This window comes from Chenopodium quinoa, unplaced genomic scaffold (genome assembly GCF_001683475.1).
Source record: "Chenopodium quinoa cultivar QQ74 unplaced genomic scaffold, ASM168347v1, whole genome shotgun sequence".
Taxonomy (NCBI): Eukaryota; Viridiplantae; Streptophyta; class Magnoliopsida; order Caryophyllales; family Amaranthaceae; genus Chenopodium; species Chenopodium quinoa.
The window spans coordinates 1,064,522-1,086,342 of record NW_018743196.1 but is presented as its reverse complement, the minus strand read 5'-3'; the positions used below and the strand labels follow the sequence as shown (position 1 = coordinate 1,086,342).

General features: G+C 35.2%; 4 protein-coding genes across 5 annotated transcripts; 2 read left to right on the top strand and 2 right to left on the bottom strand.

Annotated features, from left to right (window-relative positions):
- The first annotated feature begins 1,784 nt into the window (after nucleotides 1-1,784).
- LOC110733021 lies at nucleotides 1,785-4,209 on the top strand. Of its 2 annotated transcripts, XM_021913030.1 has the most exons (4): nucleotides 1,785-2,141; nucleotides 2,259-2,310; nucleotides 2,861-3,213; nucleotides 3,442-4,209. In XM_021913030.1, exons 3-4 carry the CDS (start codon nucleotides 3,157-3,159, stop codon nucleotides 4,054-4,056), a joined length of 672 nt encoding a protein of 223 aa, XP_021768722.1. In that variant the 5' UTR covers nucleotides 1,785-2,141; nucleotides 2,259-2,310; nucleotides 2,861-3,156; the 3' UTR covers nucleotides 4,057-4,209. The 2 variants fall into 2 exon arrangements, with proteins under 2 accessions (XP_021768722.1, XP_021768721.1); XM_021913029.1 differs by having other exon boundaries at nucleotides 2,861-4,209.
- A 667-nt stretch (nucleotides 4,210-4,876) lies between these two features.
- Nucleotides 4,877-9,682, top strand: LOC110733019 (pentatricopeptide repeat-containing protein At4g01990, mitochondrial-like). Its single transcript, XM_021913027.1, has 2 exons — nucleotides 4,877-5,347; nucleotides 5,980-9,682. The coding sequence occupies exons 1-2, from the start codon at nucleotides 5,042-5,044 to the stop codon at nucleotides 7,198-7,200; spliced, it is 1,527 nt and encodes a 508-aa protein (XP_021768719.1). The 5' UTR covers nucleotides 4,877-5,041; the 3' UTR covers nucleotides 7,201-9,682.
- Nucleotides 9,683-9,794: 112 nt separating this feature from the next.
- Nucleotides 9,795-11,907, bottom strand: LOC110733020 (zinc transporter 6, chloroplastic-like). The gene is made up of 2 exons (XM_021913028.1): nucleotides 11,182-11,907; nucleotides 9,795-10,221 (listed from the first exon to the last, which is right to left on the bottom strand). The coding sequence occupies exons 1-2, from the start codon at nucleotides 11,905-11,907 to the stop codon at nucleotides 9,907-9,909; spliced, it is 1,041 nt and encodes a 346-aa protein (XP_021768720.1). The 3' UTR covers nucleotides 9,795-9,906.
- Nucleotides 11,908-16,377: 4,470 nt separating this feature from the next.
- On the bottom strand, nucleotides 16,378-16,974 carry LOC110732921. Its single transcript, XM_021912906.1, has one exon. It carries the CDS (start codon nucleotides 16,972-16,974, stop codon nucleotides 16,378-16,380), a length of 597 nt encoding a protein of 198 aa, XP_021768598.1.
- Nucleotides 16,975-21,821: the final 4,847 nt, after the last annotated feature.

The following is a 21,821-nucleotide window of genomic DNA, read 5'->3' as shown; positions in this document are numbered from 1 at the left end:
TGTTTACTATTGTCCCTAATACATTCCGGGAGTCCAATTGGGTGTGTGGAACCATCAAATTTGCTGTTAAATGGTCAATTTACCGGTTTACAACTTGCACCGATTTCATTAATTCAAGCCTATCACGAACATTTATGACAACAAATAATGATCATATATGGTTCCAACAGCATTATATGACCCCTAGATGCTTCCCATAGAATTTTAAAACTTTTCGACATCGGGCCCCGAAACCTACAAAATTTCTCAAAGAGCGTGGAAATAAAAATTGCCAAAATATTTACCATGATCCTCAATACCCGACTGGAGTCCGATTGGGTGTGCGGAACCAGCCAATTTACCGGTTTACAACGGCCAATTTAATTAACTTGCACCGAACCCGACTTGAACCGAAATTGACCCTAACCCATTTTAACCTGTCTTGTTACTATTCTAATCGGAATTATTTAACCCGACTCATTCCTAACCCGACCCGAATTCAACCCGACTTGTTATTGACCTGACCCAAATTCAACCCGACTTGTTATTGACCCTACCCGAATTGTAATATACTACCTATTACTTACCAGACCCAAAAATTCAACCCGATCTGTTACTAACCCGACTCGAAATTAAACGACTTGTTATTGACCTGACCTAAAATTCAACCCAAATTGTTCCTAACCCGATTTCAAATCACCTTAAATGAAATTTAGGCCACCTTATTATTGTTGATCAAAGCATTTTGTCTCGGGAGACCAAGTCAGTCCATGCCAGCAAAAGAAAATAGCATCATCCTAGCTCAAATTTAAGAGTTAAATATAATATGTATTTGTTGTATGGTCAAAGGAGATAATTATCTTCCTAAATTATAGACTATTGTTCCCTATTATATTGTCATATACTTCGTATATTATAGTCAAAGGAAATAATTAGCTTGATAAAAATGATAATTATCTATTTATAGTTAGTTGAACCCGAATATGACCTGACTTGGAAATGACCCGACCTGATTGTAACTTGCAAATTATTAACTTGAACATAACCCGACTTGAATCCGAGAATGACCCGACTTGGAAATGACCCAACCTGATTATAACCCGGAAATTATTGACTTGAACCGAACCCGACTTGAACCTGAGAATGACCCGACTTGAAAATGACCTGACCTGATTACAATCTGCAAATTATTGACTTGAACTGAACCCGACTCAAACCCGAGAATGACCCGACATGATTCTAACCTGCTAATTATTGACTTGAACCAAACTCGACTCGAACCCGAGAATTACCCTAACCCGTTTAAACCCGTGAAAACCCAAATTAAACCCGACCTGAATGTAACCCGACCTTTTATTAACCCGACCTAAATTCGACCCAAACCCGATAAGAAATATGACCCGACGTGACCCGACTCAAGTATGACCCAACCCAAACCCGACCCGCATAGGTTATGGAATTAATCCGAATTGATCCAACCCAAGTTGACCCGACCCGTTTTCCTGAATTGACAACTCTAATCGTGACAATCCTGTATTCCATAGCATGTATCTTTTCATAAAAATCATTCACATCTTTTTTCAAAAAAAAAAAAAAAACATCTTCAACGAAGTAAATTTTAGTTAAATTAAGAAATTTTAGTAATTTATCATGAATGATTAAACAAAGCATGCATTAAATACACACATATGCAATTCAAATTTCAAATTATTCTCAATAAAATGTATGATGCAAATTTTTAAGAAACACATGTAATTTACCTGAAAGTCTAACAATTTATGAGAGATAGTGTGTGACTACTAAGGGGGCGTTTGGTTGGGGGGTTTCAGGAAACGGAATGGGAATGATTCCGTTTCTTGTCGTTTGTTTTTCCATTTCAATCATTCCCTTTACCCTTTTTTATTTTTCACTTTACCTAAAATCCCTCTAATCTCATTCCCTACCCCCCCCCCCTGACTTTTGCATTCCCATTCCCCTCTTCTTTACCCACTTCTTCATCTCCTCTCTCTGAGCACCCTTCTTCTTCATCTCCTCTCTCTGAGCACCCCTCTTCTTCATCTCCTCTCGGCGAGCACCGTCAGCGACCACCACCGTCAGTGACTACCGTCAGCGACCACCGTCAGCGACCACCACCGTCAGCGATCACCGTCAGCTTGTTCAAGGTAAACCCTAACTTCAGAATTCGCTATTTTCGTGTTTGTTGAAGGTAGATGTGATCTTTAGATTTTTTAAATTTCATTATAATACCCACCAGTATATGTGTTGATGTTTTCTTGCAGCGCATTTCCTCTTCCTTGAAATCGACGATAAACTCTTTCTTTCCGATTTAAGGTAACCCACCTCAAAAAATTATTCCAAGTATGAATAATGATTTTTTTCTTCTTCTTTCTTTTATACACTTTGATGCTCTTATGAGCTTATAATTTGCATGAATTGTTGAAATTTTTTATTTACCTGTTTGTGTTCTCCAAATGCTAATCTTGGAGGTGGGGATTTCATGCTATGAACTGTTGATTGCCGTACTTATTGTCATAGTTTTGACCCAATGACTCTAAATTTGCAGATTATTGTCATAGTTTGTTAATGGGTATAGTCTATTTTCTTCGAAATTCCTCCCTTTCTTTAGAATTGCCTCAAATTGTGGGTTTAGCTTCACAATTATAACTTAAAGGTTAAATGGAGTTAAACTGGATTTGAGATCAACTTTGAAGGTTCTTTTATCTCACTGGAGATTCATTGAATTTATGATGCTTTTTGGTGTATTGTTGAGACTTGGTAGAAGGGGTTGTTTTTTGAACAATGTTAATTTTATTCTTATATATATGCAATCCTCTTATGTATATTCTTATGTATATGTCATGTTAATATGGTTCAAATGTAGTATTATGGAAGAAAGTAGTGCAAGTGGAGGTGGAAGGGGGAGAAACAAACGATTTTGGACCGCTCAAGAAGATGAAGTCCTTGTGGAAGCATTGTCAGAGCTAGCTGTAGATCCTCACTGGAGGTGTGAAAATGGATTCAGAAGCGGTTATATGGTTCGCTTGGAGGAGGTCATAGGTAAGGCTCTTCCTGGTTGTGGTTTAAAGGCTACACCACACATTGACTCTCGGCTTAAGACACTTGGAGCCAAGTTTAGGGCTATTTCTCAAATGTTAAATACAAGTGGATTCGTTTGGGATGATGAAAAAAAAAATGGTTTCTGTGGACCGGGCTGTTTATGACGAGTTTTGCAAGGTGCACCCCCTTTTAAGGTCCTTTTATAGTGAGTAATCTGTTTTTTTTTTTTTGTTGAAATTCATGGATTGTTGATTACATTGGTTGATTGCTATGAGATTATAATTGTTCATTGGAAAATATGCCTAGTCAAATTGAACCAACATTTAGAAATATATGGTTGTTGCATTTGATATGACTGTATGTTGTGTATTTGATGTTGTTGATGAGCATTTTTATGTCTTCCAGAGTCATCCTAATTGCAAAAACTTGTATGGAATTTCTTTCCCCCACTTTCATGAACTCGAGAAAATTTATGGCAAGGACTATGCTACTGGAAAACCAGCTGAAGGTTTTGCTGATGCAGTCAACAACTTGGAAAAAGTTGCCCCTCCACAAGTTACACTTGATTCAAGTGATGATGAGGATGTTCTATGTAGTGGTAATGTCACTCAAACTGTTACCTCTCCTCCTTATAAAAAGATCAAGACTGAAAACACTACAAAAAAAAGTAAGAGAGGAAGTGGTGGTGCCGGAAGTTCTAATGAGCTCGCTAGCTTACAAGCATTTATGAAAGACATGAATGTTCATCTTTCCACTATGGCTACTGTGATGGCACGCACTGATGATCGTGAACAACGTGCGGATGAAAGAGAGCAAAAATTAGTTGAAAAGAGTGAACAAGTGCTAGAGGAACTACTCTCTTTTAATCTTGAAGGTGTCACTCCTACCCAAGTTTTTGAAGTGGCTAACATTCTAACCGCACAACCTAACAAGCTCATGATATTTTCAAAGTGTCCGGATGCTTTGAAAGGTGCTTATGTTAAGAGTCTTCTTGGAGGAAGCGGTGATGGTAGTGCCTAATAAATTTTATGTTATGGTTTTATGTATGGTTTTGTATTAGGAAGGATTATTGGCAAAGACTTTGGTTGAATGTCAATCTTATTAGAATACTTTTGGTATGAACTTTTATCTATGAACAAGTACTTTGTAATCAATGGAGCATGAAAAATGTTATTTATAGTTTTTTTTTTATAATGTCTTTATAGTTTTTTTTGCTTAACTTTTTCATAACAAGGTCTTCAAGTATTAATTCATGATTTCACAGGTTTATCATATAATACAGGAATTTAAAAAATGACAATTTCATTCCCTGGCTTGAACCAAACAGTCACAAAGGGAATCAATGAACAGTTCATTCCGTTTCCTGGATACACCCAAACAACCAGGCTAAATCAGGGTCAACCCATTCCTTTCTCCTGCATTCCCTGGATTCATTCCATTCCGATTCCCCTGCGCGAACCAAACGCCCCCTAAGTCTTATCAAATCTAAGTTTTCTGACTCAACTACTCATGTTTGAAATTACTATAGTAAGCCTTTATACATTTAGCCTTTGATTGTTAATTGACAACTCTCTTTTTTCAATAAGACCAACCAACCTCATCATTATGGATGATTAAAGAACTAATTAGTAATCATTGCAAGATGCGAACTAGTAATGTATAAAAGCCGTAAGAAAAAGGATGACTGTATATGAACCCATTTTTTTTGGGTCAAAGGGTGCTAATTTATAGGAACATAGGGAGTAGTCCATATAAATGTCAAGTTTAAAAGAGTTTAAGACAACTAGTTAGAATTTTTAGACCATATAATTAATTAGTGTTAGATTAATTTAGTGAAAAAGATCGCATCTTCAAAAGGTTCAATTTTAAGCATCTTTAATTTTAAGGTTGAGGTTCGATCCCGAGCCGAGACACTTTTTCATCATTCTACTCTGTATGTTAAAATCAAAAGTCAAAGCCCTTGTAAAACCCCAATTTGACAAACAAAGAAAATCACACTCTCAAAATGATACATCACTCGATACTCCGCATACTCAAGCTTTCAACCAACAATAACCGTCTAATTTCCGGCGCTTCTCAGATTTTCCGGCAACTGTCAACTTCTCCGCCGGAAAAATCACCCGCATTTCGCCGGAAATTCAATAAACATACTCTTTACACTAGATTATCAAATGTGTGGTCCACCGGCGAGAAAATTTCCGATGTTTTGGATAGTATTTCCAGAAAAAATTCCCAAAAATTTAACAAATTTGATCTTATTAATTGCATTAAGAAGTTCCGTAAGTTTGGCCGCTACGACCATTGCCTTGAGGTAACTTAGCTTATTAATTTAATGTTTTATTTATTTATTTATCTATCTATTTTTTATTTTTATAATTGCTATTTTTGTTAATTGGGTATTAGTAGATATTAAAGATTTTAGCTTTCATTTGTTTGATTATGACTCTATTATGTGGAAGTTAATAGTTTGTTTTTTGTTATGTTTCTAATTGGGTATTAGTAGAAATTAAAGATTGAAGCTTTCATTTGTTTAATCATGATTTTGATTCCATTGTCTGGGAATTTAATTGGGTAATTTGAAGTATGTGGGATTATTCTCCAGTGCTTAATGTTTCAGTGTTTAGTTTCTTATATTGCCACTTTTGTATAATATAATGAGTTTTCTTGGCCCCATTTGTCTCAGGGATTGTGAAATGTGAATGAAATAATGAATAGTGACTATTATTTTTACTAGATGACGTTTTTTTAAAAAAAAAATATGGCCCCTATGTTTAGATTGAGTATTTGTATTGCTATGTCTTCGTGTTCGTGTTTTAGCCTTTAGGTGCTTGCTTGTATGAATGTATGTGTGCCTGACATGTCACTATGATAGTGATGGTTGGAGAAGAGTTTTATCATTTATGATTTTGTGGAATTGAAGCTTGTGATGTTTGCTTCATACAGATCCTTGAATGGATGGAGAAGGAAAATTTTGAGCATGAGTATGCGTTGCATTTGAATATACTTTGTAAAGTTAAGGGTATTTGTGAAGCAGAGAAGTACTTTGATAGTCTTCCTACTGAAGTGAAAAAAGTCTCCATATATGGAGTTCTTTTGAATTGTTACTGTACTGAAAAGATGACTGATAAAGCATTGGCTCTTTTTGAAAAGATGGATGAGATGAAGTATACCAATGAATTGGCATTCAGCAATCTTATGGGTCTCTTTATGAAAGTAGACGAGCCAGAGAAAGTGCCTCTTCTTGTAGAGAAAATGAAGCGGAGAAACATCCCTTTAAGTCTTATCTCCTACCAAATATGGATGCATAGCTATTCATGTTTAAATGATCTCGAGGGTGTAGAACGAGTTATGGACGAGGCTCAAAGACAGGAAAATCTTAAAGATGAGTGGGAACTATACTGCAACTTCGCCTCAGCATATGTCAAAGCTGGTCAGTATCAGAAAGCTGTTCCATCCTTGAAAAAGGCGGAGGAAATTTTGGGTGATTCAAACTATCCTGATCGTTTTGGCTATCATCGTTTGATTAGCCTGTATGCTGGTGTTGGTGATTTAGAGTCTGTCATTCGGGCATGGGATAAGATGAAGTCAAAATTTTCAGCTTGTAACAACTTAAGCTACTTTACTATGCTTCACATTCTATCAAAGCTAGACAATATTGAGCTTCTGAAAAAGTACTTCCAAGATTGGAACTTTAAGTATAAGAGTTATGATCTCAGGCTCCCAACTATTGTTATAGGTGCTTACTTGAGGCATGATATGCTCGAGGAGGCTGAACTATTGCTGAAGGATGTCACAGATAGATCTGGAAATAAAATATGGAAAGCCCATGTCCTTTTCATGGATTATTTCCTGGGGAAACGCCAGATCGATTCTGCTTTGAGGCACTTGGAAAAGGCGATGGCTAACCAATGGAAGCCACTTGCTGGGAGTCTTGATCCTTTTATTGAGTATTTAATTGAACAGAAGGATGTTAACAATGCTGAACAATTTTTCCATTTGCTTAAGAAAGATCAATCTCTCCTTTCGACTGCCTACTTGGGATTGCTTCAGATCTATGCAGCTGCAGAAAAAATAGCCCCTGAAATGCGTGAGAGGATGGAGCAAGACGGAGCAAATTTTGGAACTGAGCATGAGGAATTGCTTGAGAAGGTATGCCCTAATTGAGTTTAGCTGTGGAGTGTTCTTAAGCTCTTGTATTTCAGTTCATGATCCAAAATGGCTTTGTGACATTGTGAAGTTATATCTAATATGGTTGAATTTTTCGGTCTCTTTGTATTCTTTATAATCAGGCTGGTAGATTTCTTAGATGATGTAAACTATGAATCTAGATGATAACTGATGGGGATTGATCTATGATGTGTCATTGAGCGTCAGTTCTCTTTATATATTTCAAGTTTGAAGAAGAATGTAGACAAGCTCAAACTTGCAATAGTCTAACATGCTATTTTTTTTTTAAAAAAAAAATAAAAAAAATAAAATAAAATAAAAAATGTTTCATTTCATTGGATACTGACTAATTTATGTATTCTGGAAGAATAATGGTAATGCAGACACCATTCTGTGATCTAAAGCTGAGGTTCATTCATGTCTAGAAATCTTTTGACTGTACAATTAGTTCCATATCCTTCTTGGTTATACCTGCATGTGTTGTTGAATGGTTGGTTATTAGAATTCATGCCAGGTCTTGATTTGCAGCTCATGCTTAATAAGCATATTTCTTTGTCTTGTTGATTTGCTATCAACATCTTTCATTCTAATCATTTTCTTCCCCAAATGTGGTGTTAGCAAGACACATTAAACACCTTGCAAACTTTTATGATAGGCTGTTGATTTTCTTTGTTTTGAATTATTTTGCATGAAGAGAGGTTTTGTTTAGACAAGGCATGAGAATGGAGGTCATGAACTCTATTTTTAAGTATGAAGGTCCTCTCAACTTATTGCCAGCCCATCCTCCAATCCCCTAACCTTGGTTTCTGCACTGGATACAACTCAGTTGTATTGTCCCTGAGCCTACAACATTTTTGTATTGGCTTCTTTGTATAAGGAAAAACATTGGGTGAGAGAGGACAAGATAACAGGTTGAACTAAGCAAACATGAAAGAAGATCCGGGCTTCCCCTATGTTAGATACTTGCTTTTGATTTATTTTCAAATTTAGATTTTTTATCTTGTGCCTTTTGGTTTGAAATAACTACTAAACAACATAGTTGCAAGAGCAGGGCAACATCTTATGCATACATGTTAAGATGGTCATAGTTTATAGAGAGTAATGAATTCCTAAATGGGAGAATGCCAGCCAAAAAAGGTGCCTGCACTTTTAAATAAAAGTGATATAAGTTAGAAGTATCCGTCTTGGCATCTGTTGCTGACACTGAACAGTCTACTCCTGGGTTTGGATTTAGATTTTATGATTGTTGATCAGCATATATTAAGGCTGGGAAATTTGAAAATTTTCCAAATTGAATGTTCCTGACATATGCATATCACCGTCTTATAGTAATGTAGAGTATTTCAGTCAGATATGAGATAAGCTAAGATCAAACCTCAAAGCTCTTCAAGGCCAATAGTACTTAAATTACGGCCACCTTGTGCTATGCTGAGAGTGCTGTCAAAGCTAGATGATATCAAGAAGTCAAGAGTCGGGAAAAGTGTTTCAACTTTCAAGCAGTGGTAGTTGAGGTACATGAGTTTCAGTGAACTGCTACCAGTTGTGATTGATGCTTGCCTGCTTGAAGAGGATCAAGTTCTGCTTATAGAGTCTACAGATAAGGCTTGATATGAAATACTCAATGTTCATGCTGTGTTGTAGATTTATCAGATTGACACTCTGCTGTAAGATTCTTGAATGTGGCAGAACTCCAATTTGATGGAGGCCAGTTGCAGAGGTGCTTCATCTCGTGTCTCAAAGAATAGAAAGTACTGAATCATAAAGTCCTGATTCTCGATTGAAGTGCCTGCTAGAAACTGTTTTAGACCTGTGCTCTGTAACCGATGTCTAGAATCTATCTATCAGCGGATGGAAGAAGATGGTGCAACAATTGGACGTAACACAAGAAGATGCTTTGAAAAGTATGCCATAATTGATTTAGGACTTTAGAGTAAAATCATCTCTGACCTCCTGTGAATTTGGTATTTGGGTGGAAAAAAACTTTGTAATCTGCAATTCAGCAAACATTTTCCTAGAACTGTGGTTGGCTCATGGATACACTGTTAAAACCTCTTAAACCTTTGCTAGCTGCTGTTTCTTAGGTAGCAATATTAGCAACTAAACACGATACTGAATCACACTAATGGCATATAATTTCATTCTGTTCAAGCATTTCAAACATAGAACAGCTTCCGATGTCTGTTCTACTTTCTTACTACAGTGACAACAGGCGAAGCATCAGTGCATCAGCCCTTTGATTTCAATTGGTCTTGTCCAATTTATTTCATGTATATTGTGTACCTGGATTCTGAAATTATTATTGCAATTTTTCTTTCCATGCATGGATAGATTACTTGATTAATCTCATGATTTTACATAAAAAGGTAGCTTCATATGGAAATTTTGTGAGGCTTATACTTCTGTATTGCGGTGTGAATATCCAATTTAAGGACATAAAATTCGTTCTTACGATGTTTTCATCTAAATTTATTGTCTAAGTATTACTCTTGTTGAGCACATATTAGAACGTGCACCCTTTTCTGAAGTACTACTGGCCTTGAATAGGCACCTAATTAAGACTCAATTACCCTGCCTGGACAACGCCATAGATCATAGTACTTTGTAGTATAATTTACGAGTGCAAGTAGATCTATTTCTAGCATAATCAAAGTTACCACAGGTACAAGTACATTCTTACATGAGTTACAAATATGCACAAAATTTTCAAGCCCAAAGAGCAAGTATTGACATAGAAGCAGAACCAAGAACCAGAGCAATATAACAACCCTTCTTCATCTTCGTCTCTGAGCTCATCAACTTGTTATGGAAGAAATCTGCAGATATTAGATCGACTAGAGCCATGTATATGAGTATACCAGATGATAGTGAACCTAACAAACCCTCAGAAATCAACGCGTTAGCACTGCTGTCATCGTACCCTGTCAACGAAAATATGATCATCCCCAAAATTATCCCCACCGGCGTCGTAACTGAAAACATGAAGCACATGTAGGCTGTTGTCTTGAAGCTGAATCCTGCCTGGTAGATGGTATCAACACATTCTTAATTTAGTGCTACTTCTATAAATGTACATAATGCTATTAGTTACATTCACTATTTTGAGATGAAAATAGATTATATAAACTGATAGAACATGCATCATAATCAATGAAGTATTATCCAAGACCACTTCATGATGCAAACTGAGGAAATTGTACACATGACATAAGCATTACCTTACCTAATAAGTTAGGAAGAAAATCATATAGTAAATCAAAGAGATCACTTAATTTGAACAATAACATTTTGAGAATCCAATCATAAATCATATACTATTCTTGTACACCATTTCTTATTATTAGGAAAAGCAACAACTTTTTCATGAAATACATAAATGGTGGTAAAATAACAGCAACGTGAACAAGAGTGTGATTTGCTAAATCAAGCATTAAATTAAGCACTATATTGTTCATAGGTAAGATGAAGGATCTTATTAGATCGGAATCCTCTCTAAGACGATATAGGTAAATTAATGGTCAATGTTACTAGTCGTCATTATAAGCTCTAATTCCATAGTACAACCCCACAAAATACAAAAGATGAGGTCCCATTTTATTTTTCTTTTCAAAGTAAGTGACTTTATGAATCACGGCACTTGAAACATAGTAGTATTGTGACTAGTCTACCCACTATCAACGTCCTATAATAGAACCCCGACTTACACTCCTAACTTATATAGTGAATTAGTGATTCCACGTTTCCACCACTAATTAATGTGGCATACAAAACTACAATCTATACGCCTATTGTCAACAACGTCGTACACTCGTACTAGATAAGTTGTTCAATGCAACCGTTGTATGGTAAATCTTCCTACTTCCTAGTTGTATAGCGACGGCCTAATGTAAGTTATAAGAACCAACAAACCTATTTATAATCTAGTGAACACGTGTAATTAATAGATTAAGAAGTGAAGTTATGACATTTAAATTAGAGTACCTGAGCAATGCAACCACCAAGTCCCATGCCTTCAAAAATTTGATGAAAAGAAAGAGCAGCAACAAGTGGTTTTATTGTACAAACATTTTGTGACATACCCATGGTCACCCCAATGATCACCGAATGAAATATTATTCCTATCTCCAACACTTGTGACACCATTCTCTGCCTCATTTTCTCCCTTGCCTCTTCCTCGGCCGCCGCCACTTTCTCACTCTCTCTCTCCTCCACCACGTCACCATTCTCCCTCACCACCACCACCATCTCCACCTTCCCTTCCCCACTGCCACCGTGGCAGTGTGGGCCATCCAGCTGCGTATACCCCCCACGCGCGTGTACCTCCGCATGGGAGGAATTCGCCGCGAGATCAACTAGTAAAGCAAGTAGCGCCCCGATAAGCGTTACGAGCCCCGCGAAGGGGAAGTCCTTCCAAGGGTGGCGCGTGGCAACCACGCAATCACCCAGCGCGTCGAAGGCGTCGGGTAATACATGCACGAGTGAAGTTGACAAGATTACCCCTGCTGCGTAACACTTAATTACCAAAGTAGCCCTGTCGTAGGCTGGTTTCCCGGCAAATGATTTCGCGAGAATGACTGGGAATGAAATTCCGGCGATACTCGTGGCGAAGATAACGAGGGATGAGATGAGCTTTATGTGAGCTGCCGACGTGCTGTTACGGCACGTGAGAGCACGCGCCACCGCGTCTGCGTCGCCGCACGTCGGCATGAAGAAGTCACGTGATGAGAGAGAGAGAGAGAGAAAGGGGTGAGGAGAGAGAAAATGGTGGAGGAAGACGAAGTAAAGAATAAGATGAAGATGATGAAGAAGGAAGAGTAAATGGTAGCCGTGGAATTTAATCAGAGGAAGGAAGTTGGATTTTAATGGAGGTGGGGTCGGGTTTAAGAGAGCGGTTTTTTAATTAAGGAGGAAAGTGGAAAATGTATGTCAAATTTATTGGGCTTTTTATTAATTTTGGGTGGTGTTGTGTTTGTGTAGGTTGGTGTTGGGTTTTATTGGTGGTTTGATGTGTGTGATTTCCATTGAGTTTGCAAGTACATGTTTTTATGTGTACATGATGATGTGAACTTTGTTTTATTGCCTTCTTTTATTCATGGACTTTTTCTCTTCATATGTATGGACCAAACTACTTACCCTTAACTCTTATTTCATTTGTCAACACTCAACACCCTTAAAAATAAAAAAATAAATATAAAATTGAACATAGTTTAAGATATTAAACATGAATTTTAAGATTTTTTTTTTTTGGTTGTTAATTGAATATAGTTTAAAATAAGATTAATTGAAAAAAAAAAATTAATGAATGAAAGATCGACGGAATATATTGCATTGAATAGGTGGATAAGTAGTTTTTTAATAGGAAAAATATTAGTTGGAGGGTACTTTTAGTGGTGTTGATTAGCAATATAGAAAGGAGCGATTTCATCATTGTTTCTACATATTTAAAGTTCTATATTTTCTTCACATACATAATCTAATTAGTTTTAAATTTTGAAAAAAGTTATTCAACTACATAATTTTTTAGATTTACAGGTGCTTTTTGTGAGGAAAAATAAAATTTCAACTTGAAAAAGTATAAAGACATTAGAGTCATCTCTTTAATTCTTTAAAGTTGAGGTCATCTGCATGAGCTTATAATACACTATGTATACTTATATATCTCATGTGATAGTTACATACGTAGTGAATAGACAATTTATTTAATTTATAGATTCATTTTCCTGCCCATTATGCCGAGTAGGTTGAAAGATATGATTAGATTTTAGCTTGAATTATTGTTTGAAAAACTTACTTTTAACTTTATAGTGTCCGAACTAATTCTTTGAATTTATTTTATCTTCTTTAATTAAATTTATTTTGTCTAAAATAAATCAATAATAAATAAAAATAAACAAAATTTCAGTTTGATTTTGTTATATTCATGTATTTGGATTCTTAGCCCTTCCCCAATTAATTCTTGTTTAATTTTGTTAAATTCGTTTTCATTATCGTTAAAAAAAAATCGAAAAATTATATCTCTATTAGTTTTTGCAAATCCTATAAGTATATCCTTAGTGGTTGATTGAAAGAATTATTCTAAGGCTTAGAAAACTTAATCAATTAAATTTCATTAAGCAACCAAAATAGTTAACCATGGCTTCACCGTTTCCATGTATCCCTAATCAACAACGAGTTTTCCTAATCTCGACATACGAGGTCGGTGAGTCAAGCACTCAAGCTGCCACGGCTTCCTTTTCCGGCGCTAACAATTCTATTCCAAGCACAAATCTTCCATCATTAGGCTTCATGCTCTTGCTTTAGACAAGACCTCCGAGAATTTTTACACACATGTTAAGAAGCAGTCGAGGCAGCATCCCAGGGACGAAGAGGCTGAGAAGAATACATGTATTGGCCGTGACTTGAAGAGGATTTGTACGAGGGAGGTACTATATTAATTATCTAGGAAGATTTTTTTTACATTCGAGTGTTTCACTTATTTAATTTGATGATTTAATTAATACACTTGAAAACTCCGAGTGATCCACAAACGGCGAAAATCTCTCTTTTGTCTATCGCTATCCCGATGAGACGAAACCAAAGCTCTTATTTTCTGTTGAGCAATAGTTCGAGTAAGTCTTGAATGAGCCCCTCGAAAGCTTGATCCAAAAAGACGAATTTTGTTTCTGCGTCTTCGAGCTATATATCCTCGTTTAACTCTAGTCATTGAATAAATGTAACTTTGATGAATAACTTATTAATTTTCTTTCTTTGAGTTATTCTTTTTTCTCCTGGTCTATCAATAACAAAACGGATTTTTCCAATGTATAAAATAAAAATTCCAATGGCTTTTGCTACTATAACCTTCCCAACCACTATTTTTTTCTTTTTTTTTTTTGACATTTCACCTTAAAACAAGACAAAAAAAAAAGAAAAATTGTATTAATGTATCAAACAAAAGTAACTAAAAAAATGTAAATTCAAGTTAAATATAGATGATTAAAGAAATAGTGGGTTCCTTCGTTTCTATGGTTCCTTTTTAAACGGTGAGGTCCTTTCTATACACCGGAGCCCTTTACTTCTACTTCATTTCCAGAATCTTATTAATAACTTGTACAGTTCAAACATTTTGGCTCTACCCATGAATTATCTAGTAATAGGTCTTTCACAATGAGATCCACCTATACAGTAACGGTATTTAATTTTGAAAGTTAGCTGGATAGCTGACCCTGTTAGTTCGTTCTTCTAAAAATGGGAGCATGAATTTTTTGCTCTTAAAAAAGGATTCCCCGCTAAATGGATAACGTTCGCTACCAATGGGAAATTTTAATTGTCGTATCTTAAATCCGATTTAGACTGACAGAAACCATAAATTTCATACTCAATAGATGAATAGATCTTTTTCATTTTATTCGTTTTAGATAGTGACAGGAGTTTTATACTATTCCATTCACCAGTACTGATCATTGATACTGGAAAAATTATTTCTTTTGTTTTTGTTCCAGCTCATAATCGGAACGAGTCACACATACACCCTAGTACATGTTCCTCGGCGCTGAGGGCATCCCTGAAGCGCGGGGGATTTCGTTACATTTCTGATTGGCTGTCTTGTGTTTCTAATAAGTTGTTTAATAGTTGGCATGCTGAATCGTATACATAATGGGCTGATTTAGATCAATCCTAACCGAAAGTATTTCTAGTTAATAGAATATTAAACCCAGAATATGGTAAACCCAGTAACAAGATAAAATTTAAAATGTTTCGCTTTTTTTATTCATTTTATTCGACCGCGACAAGATCAATAATTCCATGGGCTTGGGCTTCTGTTGCTGACATAAAAACATCCCTTTCCATATCTTCGGATATAATCCATAAGGGTTTCCCCGTTCTTTGTCCATAAACCCTTGTGAGGGTTTCGCGCAATTTCAAAAGTTCTTCCGCTTCCAGGAGAAATTCTCCCGTTTGGGCCTCATAAAAAGAGCTCGCGGGTTGATGAATCATTACCCTGATGATATACCCTAAAAAGAGTTCTTCTATCTCGCACAACACAATGAGGCGAAGAGAAAAAAAAAATACGGAATAACACGAAAAATATAGAATTGAACAACCGTACGTGCATCTTTTTCACATTGCATACGGCTCTACAATGGAATTTACTTTTTTTTATTTTCTGTTGAAAAAGGAGAAAATATCGAATCGATCAGATCCAGATCAGTAAATTATCCAATTACCACCCTTCTTTTCGTAGGAGTTCAAAAATACTATGATGGCTCCGTTGCTTGATATTTATTTCGTTTGTAGTTCAGCAATCCCAAAGTTTCTTTTTGATCCGAAAAAAAAAGGAAGAAATTTTTTGTACTCTTTCAAACATAAATAGAGTTTTTTTCATAAAAAAAGTTTGTGACGCTACAACGGACTCCTGATATAAAAAAATCAGGAATACTCTTCGTCTCATACTACTCTTTCGATACCCAATCGAATGTTTTGAAAAGAAAATAGAAAAAAAATTTCTCATATCGAATTCAAAGTGCCATGCTATTATTACTCTTTTTCTATCGACTCTAATAGAAACAAAACAGTAATCAAACGAGCAAGAAATATTCTTGGTATACCTTGCACCGGGATGTATATAAGAATTTTCATTGTTAATAGGTTTAGTAGTCAATATTATTGGTTTAGTTTAATTGATGAATTCAATTGGTTTGAAGTTAACTATTGTTTAAATTCCGTATTCTTTGAGTAAATTTACATTTATATGACAATTATATAATTATTGTCCAACATTCATATGAAGTACATAACTATTTTAATGTATAACCCCCCAAAACATCATAACTATGTTAAGGAAAACTGAAATTCTTCATTAATATTCAGCCTTAAACAAGATGGAGCAAGATAACTAACCATGAACATCGAAAGTAAAGAGCTTACGCATTATGCTTAGACAAACAAAACCTAAGGAAAAAAAAATTAACAGAAAGAAAGATTTCAGATTCTTTGATACGAGGATGCCCCAGTTTCTCATGTTTGTTTCTCACATGACATTTTCATTAATAAACTAAAAGCTTTATTCAACTTTATATTTAACTTTAATTTATTCAATTGTGGAGCCAACAATAATGAAAAAGTTGTTGATTTATTCACGAAAATGCCCCCATGAAAAACAAATTGAGAAACAGGGAATTTCCACTTTGATACTTTCTAATTTCTAGCATAGAAGTGGTTGCCTATATAGAAGGCAAGATAAGCTCTCCAAGTCGCGGCTTCAATTTGGTGACGAGATAATGTACCACAGCTCCAATCACTAAGAGCTGCACCATTACATTTAGTCAATAATTCATCCTTATAAAACACTTGATTACCGACTAAAAGAGCCAAATCAACCAGTTTATAGGTCCTTAAGATGTTAGACTGTGTAACAATAGCTGCCAAGTCGCGCAAATCCATTGCATCCCTACACTTAATCCCAAAAATCGTCTCCAATGCCTCGATACAGTGTTTGATCCCGACACCCCCGAATGTCAACTCTTGGAGCTCAAGGAATTTCGAAACCAATTTAGATACCATGCTAACCTCGGGTGAGGACATATTATTACACAGCTGAATGATGAGGCAGAAGTCCCCGCAACATAACATTATTGCAGATACGAATTCTTGTATGGGTATATGGCGGCCTGATATATAAGAGTTTAGGTTATCTAGGTATCGTTTCTCTATGTCCAGCCCTATTGTACGGCTTGCACCGTCTTTTCGGGCTGTTGCTAACAAATCTCTTAAGCCTTGATCTAGCTCAGCCATGTTGGACTTGTTGATTACTTTGGTGGTGATATCTAATCCTCCTATTACTAAGTGATGCTCTAAATTTGACATTGCTTTAGGTGTTTGCATGCTTCGACTATCTTAAGAGGGATACGGCAATTCTGGTGAGATGAAAGGAATTGTACGTGTGTCATAGATTTTGTTAATATATATGATAAGAAGTGACATTAATTTTGGAATAGGAACGGTCAACAGGCCAACGGGTTTATTGTTTAATTTATTGGATACTCCGTATAATATAAAATATAAATTAAAGGTGCATAATTGATTATAATCATAATAAGAACATCTCAATTGATAATTTCTAAGATAGTGGAGTAAATGTGAGGTATACAAAAAATCTTTTACGAGTAATTTCTAAATCAAATTAATGCATGAATCTATAAAGTTGCACTCCGTACTAATATAAGATTCAACGCATATACAAAGCTACATAGTTGGTATTCCTAGCACACTAAAATGAACGGTCAATTTTCAAGACTATTGAGCTCTCCAACCAGAAGTTAAAATTTTAAAAACAATTTATGTCTTATTCATTATTTGAGCAATGTATATTGTCCATCCACTTCAATGGTTAAGATATTCCTTTGTTGGTGTTGGAATTAATCAATGCGTTGAAGCATTGAATAGAGATTATGTTTAATCGTTGCAAATAATACGTAATGGAGGTAGTATTACAAACTGATATATCTTCTCATATATTGTGTTTTAGGCTAGCAAAATAAGTCTTTAATGAAAGCATACAACGAAGAGTACTCTGTAAATGGTTATATTGAAAACTAGAAACCAATTGAGTATCCAAGCCATCAACTATGACACACAAGAAAGTTTCTCATCCGATCCATTTTGCAATCTACTTTGAATTACTTAAAGAACAAAATTAAATTCAACAAGTACTGATATAGAAGAGAAAAGAAAAAAAAAAAAAAAAAAAACACACCATAACACTAATTAAACTAAAGTAGACATCAAAATCCATGTTCAACATACAAGCATAGCTTAGATGAAATTCCTTATACCAATCACAACACTAATCAAAGAGAATTCAATAAAAATTCCTACAGATCATAGAAACAAACCACACCATAAGCCAAAACCAATAGACCAAACATTCTACAAATTTCTGAAATCTTGACATCGTATAATAGTGATCATAATCGTGATCCCAGAATTCAAAACGCTTGCAATAGCCATCATACAAGTAGTTGCTTGCATAGAAGCATAAATAAGCACGTAACGTTGCAGCCTCAATTTGTCGTAACGATAAAGTCGTTACACCCCAGTCACATAGATCAGCACCATTACAAATACGTCTAGCCACCTTTAAGTCCAAAAAGTTGTGCATTTTCGCTACCTTAGAAGCTAAATCAATCAATGTGTACCCCTCTAAGCACTTGTCGTTACTACCTAATATTCGCGGTAATTGACCCAAATCCAACGCGTTCCTACACTTGATTCCGTAATCCCTCTCCAATGCCTCAAGGCAATGCTGAATTCTAACACCTACGAAGGTTAACTCTTGTAGTTGGAGGAACTCGGAGATATAACAAGTCGCGTAAAGTGAGTCCATGTGAAGTAGTTGGATGATAAGGCAAGAGTTTCCGCAACATAACATTAGTGTAGCAACCTTTTCGGTACCTCCTGGTCTAGAGGAAGAGGAAGTGGAGGAGGTTGGTTTGTAGTGTTTTTCGATATCGAGTCCTATGATACGCTTTAAGCCCTCGTGTTGAGTAGTGAGCCATAGCAATTCTCTTAGGCTTTGATCGAGTTGTTCCATGGTAGAAATTACATGGGTTGTGACCACTACTTTTTCTAGCTGAATTTGGTGTATACTTGACATTTTGAGAGTTTTTTTTTTTTTTTTTTTTTTTGGCAAGTATATAGTTAGAGACTTATTTTGGCCAAAGTTGTTATATACTTGAGTTAGAAACTATTTGTGTTGAGGAGAATACAAAAGTGCAGAAACAAGTCTAATTAGAATTGTCTTGGAAATTAGACAATAATGTAATTAGTATATGTATTAATTATAGTAGTAAATATTCAGCAGGCCAGGTTCCCAAGAGTTAATTTAATTCATTGGTTAGACCTTAAGAATACATACATGTATATAGGTTGCTTGGAAAACGTTTAAAATAATCCAAATTCGAGTAATATACTCTTAAGAACCTCAGCAGGTTCCCAAGAGTTAATTTAGTATTGTACTTTAATTTGTCACTCCTTTTATTTTTAGTGTTTTGGGTCCCTCAGCTCTCTTCTCATTGATTTTGTATCTATATTAATTTTTTAATAGTCATTTCAAGGGACGGAAGGTGTTTTGGGTCGTGAATTTATCATCCTACGTCTTTCTCTCTTCCAATTACAATGACATTGTAGTGGTAATAAAATCCCACATTGAAATAATTCAAGAGTTACCACCACAATATAAGGCTAAGGGGCTACTCATTCCCATATAGTTTTGAGGTGGACCAACATTAATGGGACTACTAAAAAGGATATGAAGATTGGGGCAACACTAGTGGGACGAAAGAGTATGGAGAGTATTGAAAAAAGTAGTATTGGACTAATTTGATCAATGTAGTCTTGTAGACCGTGTGGGAATTGAAAGAAATATGTACGAGTAATATTTACAAAAAATTAAATGGACATGAAACATCTCTTCAATTTTTACAATCAAAATCAATGCATGAATTTGTAAAGTCGTGCTAGAAATCACATGCATGCACAAGTCATTGATTAGTCCAATACTTTAACTGTTGATCGATTTCCAAAACTATTCAGTTCTTCCACCAGCAGGCAGCAGTATATAATATCATCAATTTAACTCTTTCCTATTCACATTTACCTAAACTTCAACCCTAAACTCTTGTAAACATGTCTCATTCACAAGAAATTAACGTAGGGTTGATCAGTGTTAAAACCGAGATAGTTGAAACCTTTGATGAGCTTCAAAAAAGTTTAAGAGACTTGCTAAAAATCTCTCGACAAGTAGAGAGTATTGTAGGACTAGACATCGAGAAAGAAAACAGTCCTTTTAGCCTTCCAAAGTCCTCAAAAAAATGAGCCAATGAAAAGGTTAGTACACTAATGTTATGTTGTGGTAATGTGTGCCTGATCATTAGTTTTTCCAAAATGACAAGCTCATCAGTACATTCTTTTGTCTCAAAATTCCTCCAACTCCCAGAACTCACCTTCGTAGGAATCAGGATGAGGTATTGTCTCGAGGCGTTGGAAAGTGATTATGGGATCAAGTCTAGGAATGCTTTCGAATTGAGTCAGTTTCGGAATATCTTTGGTATTACATATGCTGGTTCTAAAAGTTCGTTGGAGTGAAGCTTATTTTCATTACTTTTAGTAGTAAATCCTAGTCTTTTTACCATAGTCCTATGTGTTTTGCTTTTCAACAATAATAATTGTTCCGTCCTCTCAACTACTCAACTAGTTCTTGCGACAACTCTTTACAAGTATGATCGTGAAGTTTTTGTATTTGTTTGTTTTGATTTTTATTAACATCTAATTACGGAGTAAAATACTAAGCATCTTGTCTTTCATTTTACCTCAATTTTTTCCAATGATATATTTAAATAAATTAATTAGGTAAGTATATTTAAATTTGATACCGAAGTATCGATCCTTTAGCATAATATCCTAAGATCTTACAAAGATTTGTATAATCTTTCTAGGAATGTTAAAAATCAAAATTAATTAACAAAAAGTTTTACATACAACCGGTGTGCAGTAAAATACTGAACAACCGGTTTTTCGCACGTGTGAACAGTAATTTTTTTTTTTCCTTTTTCCAAAATAACTAACATCTTCTTCAGCAAACAACAATAGAGGAGAGAGAAAACTCCAATTTTCCAGATTCAAAGCTCCTTCACCAAGCAACCATGGAGGAGAGAGAAATCTACAATTTTCGATCAACAATGCCGGAAACCTCCAAAGCTTCCAATTACAAAAACCTAATGCGCGAATTTCTGCAATTACAAAGAGAAAATCGACCACCATTAACGCAACATCCAGAGAAAACATGGAGTTTCGACCTCAATCAAACATTCAGAGAAGGTGAAGCAGAGAATTTCGTTGATGATTTTGATGAATTTAATGATGATAACATTCAAAACTCAAAAGTTCCAGAAATTCAAATATAAGGTAATAATCTAAAAAAATACTAACCTATTGTTTGTTTTTGCTTAAAATTTTGATTTAATTTTCAATAATTAATGCAGATATTGAAAATCAAGGTGTTTCAAATACATTAGAAGATGAAGATCAAGTTATTCCGAACACACTAGATGAAGAAGGACAACCAGTAGATGAAGACGAAGGTAAAATTCTATAAATGTGACATATATTAAGGCAAAAGTTACATATATTATGGCAAAAGTTACATTGACTATATGTTTATTTATAAAAGCATTTATGCATGTCTCTTGGTACAAAAGTTACTAATATCATTACAAATGTTACCTTTATTAATACAGAAGTTACTGGTATTATATACCTCTGTACTAAATAACTTATTCTTTATGCATATGCTTAAGTGAATAACCTTATGCTCCCATGTTCTCATGCCTCTAGGTACTTGCTTGTGATTTTGTTCATGCTGTAATTGTGATTTTGGTTACAATTGTTACAAGAAAATGCTAAATATCTCTTATTCTACTAATGCACAGATATAAATCCAAAACCAATAGATATCACTGGTTTAGATATGGAAGGATAATTAGTTGGAGTGGAAAGAGACACTTATCAAGAAATTTATGACTTGTACAGTCTACATGCTTCTACAGTGGGATTTTCAATAAGAAAGCATACAACAAGGTATC